This window comes from Borostomias antarcticus (assembly GCF_949987555.1).
Source record: "Borostomias antarcticus genome assembly, chromosome: 3".
NCBI lineage: Eukaryota > Metazoa > Chordata > Actinopteri > Stomiiformes > Stomiidae > Borostomias > Borostomias antarcticus.
Window position 1 is genome coordinate 8,986,612 of NC_140236.1, and position 3,677 is coordinate 8,990,288.

Genomic DNA, 3,677 nt, shown 5'->3' on the forward strand with positions numbered 1-3,677 from the left:
TCTGTCAGTCTGTACATCTGTTGTGTCCATCTGTCAGTCTGCAGACACACCCTGTAGACACACCTGGCCTCCTCCACCTCACCCCTAATCCCCATCGAAAGACCTTTTGTGAAGAGTCTGTTCAGGAGGCCTGTCAGGCTCTCAGCATAGCAGAGACCAGCATTGTTTAAGGCCTATCTGACCATCTATCTGAGACACAAGTAACACATTATCTAACAGTTAGGGGGGAGACGCAGTTGAAAACTGTGAAAAGTTGCACCATGATGGGAAATAAATGAATAAATGTGTGTGTGCGCGCACGTGTGTGTGTGTGTGTGTGTGTTTGTGTGGTGTGTGTGATGTCACACAGATGTCTGGGATGCCATACCTTCTTTGGTGAAAGTCTGTCTAACTTATCTCACTCTATATGTATCAGTGCTCTATTTCTGTCCACACACACACACACACACACACACACACACACACACACACACAGTTGACCCTCTCTTGTGTTGCAGATGCAGGAGAGGAGGAGGAGGAGGAGGAGGAGGGAGGTAATGACTGCTTTGGTCAGATGACCTTACTGCTTCTCTGACTGTTGTTCTGACTCAGGCTGTGATCTGATTCACTCTGGGGGGTGGTGTGTGTGTGTGTGTGTGTGTGTGTGTGTGTGTGTGTGTGTGTGTGTGTGTGTGTGTGTGTGTGTGTGTGTGTGTGTGTGTGGGGCGTGTAACACAGCTTACATAGATAAGCTATGTTACATTTGTCACTCTAAGAGAAATCCATTACATCCACTAGTTTGTGTCTGTATGTCTATCTGTTTTTTGGACAGATGTCATATCTGAAGAATACTCAACTCAACTGTCTCTGACTCTCTCTCTCTCTCTCTCTCTCTCTCTCTCTCTCTCTCTCTCTCTTTCCCACAGAGGAGGCAAAACCCAAACCCAAGTGAGTCTCTCACCACACACACACACACACACAAACACACACGCTGACACACTTAGACATGCACAAACACACGCACCAGGAGCGGCGCATGCACTTGGCATACAAGGCAATTGCCTAGGGCGCGGAGGCACTAGGGGCGCACAAACCTCCGCTAGCACCCCCCCCCCGCTCAATAAATCTTCCGACAATCGTAACTGTCCGCTAGCACCCACCCCCCTAGGGCAGACAGACTGACACGCACACACACACACAAACACACACACATACACACACATCCCTATCTCAACCTTACTCTTTCTCGCACGCTCTCTCTCCCTCACCCCCCCCCCCCCCCCCCCCCGCCCCTTCGTCCAGACCTTTCATCATGCCCAACCTCATCCCTCCCAAGATCCCTGATGGGGAGAAGGTGGACTTTGACGTGAGTACAGCTGGACTGTGGGTGAGGCCTGTTTGATACTGGACACTGAGCCTGAGGCAAGGCCCTGTCCAATACCAACCCCATACACACTTAAAATAAAAGTACAGAAGGGTTCCTGGTTTGTCTCTGCAGGGAGAACGTTCTGGTGGAAAGAAAAACAACAAAAAACTAGATTCTAGAAGAGGAAAAAGATATCCACACACTGGATTATAGCTCTCAACACTTTAAATAATCCAGTGTGAGGATATCCTTTTCTACATGGTCAGGGTGCAATCATGATCTCAGGGTGACAGAGCACATAGTTGATCCTATGGTGTCATTGTGTGGTAGAACAGAACACCTCAGGCACAGACTCAACAGCTCGTCCCTGAAGAGAGGAGCCTGCAGCCTACAGGAAAGATTTAGATAATTACAGTATTGTTCTTTTAATGACCTATATACAGTAATAATTACAGTGTGTGATTTATTTGCCACACGGCAATAACACGGCAATAACACACCAAGACACGCGTGAGTGAGCAGCGACACACGTACATTTCCAGCGGTCGAACATCTCTGTTCTTCATATTGGGGTTCTATGTGGAGGGAACCCAAGTGAGCACGGGGAGAACGTGCAAACTCCACACAGAAAGGCCGGGGAATCGAACCCAGGACCTTCTTGCTGTGAGGGGGCGGTGTATCGCACCGAGCCGCCGTGGTACCCATGAGCAATTTGGGGCTCGGTGTCTTGCTCAAGGACACTTCAACACGCTGCCGGGAGCTGGGATCGAACCGGGGACCTTTCCGTTACCCGGCTGGCTGCCCTACCTCCCGAGCTACATACACAGTAGATACTGTATACATGTTTGTGTACATAGTTCAGTCAGGCAGACTCAGGTATTAGTTTAACATAAATGAATTTGTCCCATGTGAAGCGTTTCATCTTTACATGAACAACAACTCTTATCAAGACAAATGGGGCATAACAGAGCGAAAGGCGTAGGCAATGGCAAAACAAGCGTCTAAGGTTTCCAGAACATTCCCTGACGCACATCTTTTAAATAGACTGCCGTATCAGTGTAAGTGAGCCAGCTGACTGACAATAGCCAGTGACAGCTCCTCAACAGTCTACCGCCTGAAGCCACTTTGTTCATTTGTATGTTGTATAAGTTAATTGGATGCTCAAATGATGAGCTCTATGCTATACAGCCGTATGTTTTTGACCCATGTTCTCTCCCCTTCCCCCCCTCCTGCCCCCCCCCACCCAGGACATCCACCGTAAGCGGATGGAGAAGGACCTGAACGAGCTGCAGACGCTGATCGAGGTTCACTTCGAAAGCAGGAAGAAGGAAGAGGAGGAGATTATCAGCCTGAAGGACAGAATCGTGAGTGGCCCGCACACCTGTCACTCAAAAGCCGCCAACCCCCCCCCCCCCCCCCACCCCGGCAAACCACCCCAGCCCCGAAAATAGCTGACATGACAAAATGACAACAGGTAATAGTAAAGGAACAATAAACGAACGACAACACCGTGTGTGATCTGTGTTGTCGTCTCGTTCGGCCCGACCGCAGGACAACCGGCGCTCCGAGCGGGCCGAGCAGCACCGGATCCGCAGCGAGCGAGACAAAGAGAGACAGAAACGTCTGGAGGTAAGAACGCCACGCCCCTTCCTCCTGGGCCAGGACCCGCATGTCTTCTGGTACTGTCTTCTGGTGGTCTGTCTCCGGGGATATCCACACTGGATCTATGTCATATCCGGGCAGAATCAGTACTCCGGAATGGGAACAAATCGGGGTGAAAGCGTGTTAGGAGTCCGTGTATTCATATATTCTTTATATAGAATAGAATAAAATAGAATATAATAGAATAGAATGTCTTTATTGTCATTGTGCCAAGGTACAACAAAATTAATTTAGCCTCAATTTAAGTGCGCTGGACAACATACAACATACATCACAGTGTGCGGTCAACATCACAATACACAGACAACGTCACACAGATATCATCAGTATACGGAGTCCTAACGCGCTGCATGTGAATATGTTCCCATTCCTGAGTCCTGATACACTCCGGATATGCCAAATATCCCAAAACGGATATTCCCGGACGCAGAGCCTTTTCGTCCGGTGACCGCCGCGATGTTTGCCCCCGTTCCCCAGGACGAGAGGACCAGGAAGGAGGATGAGGAGGCCAAGAAGAAAGCCGACGACGACGCCAAGAAGAAGAAGACCCTGACCAGCCTGCACTTCGGGGGCTACATGCAGAAGGTGAGACCGAGGGCAGGGCGGAGGGGGGAGGGAGAGAGAGGGGAGGAGGGAGGGATGGGGGGAGGGGTGGCAAGTGAGAAAGAGG

The 3,677-nt window shown here is 50.1% G+C and overlaps 1 protein-coding gene across 1 annotated transcript in view; it reads left to right on the forward strand.

Moving 5' to 3' along the window:
* Positions 1-909: 909 nt before the first annotated feature.
* The window catches only part of tnnt2a (troponin T type 2a (cardiac)), a 5,440-nt gene continuing 2,672 nt past the window's right edge, over positions 910-3,677 (forward strand). The window contains exons 1-5 of the mRNA XM_084435870.1: positions 910-927; positions 1,282-1,345; positions 2,593-2,709; positions 2,897-2,974; positions 3,485-3,592. Coding sequence (XP_084291996.1) covers positions 1,292-1,345; positions 2,593-2,709; positions 2,897-2,974; positions 3,485-3,592 — 357 coding nt within the window. The 5' untranslated portion in view covers positions 910-927; positions 1,282-1,291. The remainder of the gene's footprint in view (positions 928-1,281; positions 1,346-2,592; positions 2,710-2,896; positions 2,975-3,484; positions 3,593-3,677) is intronic.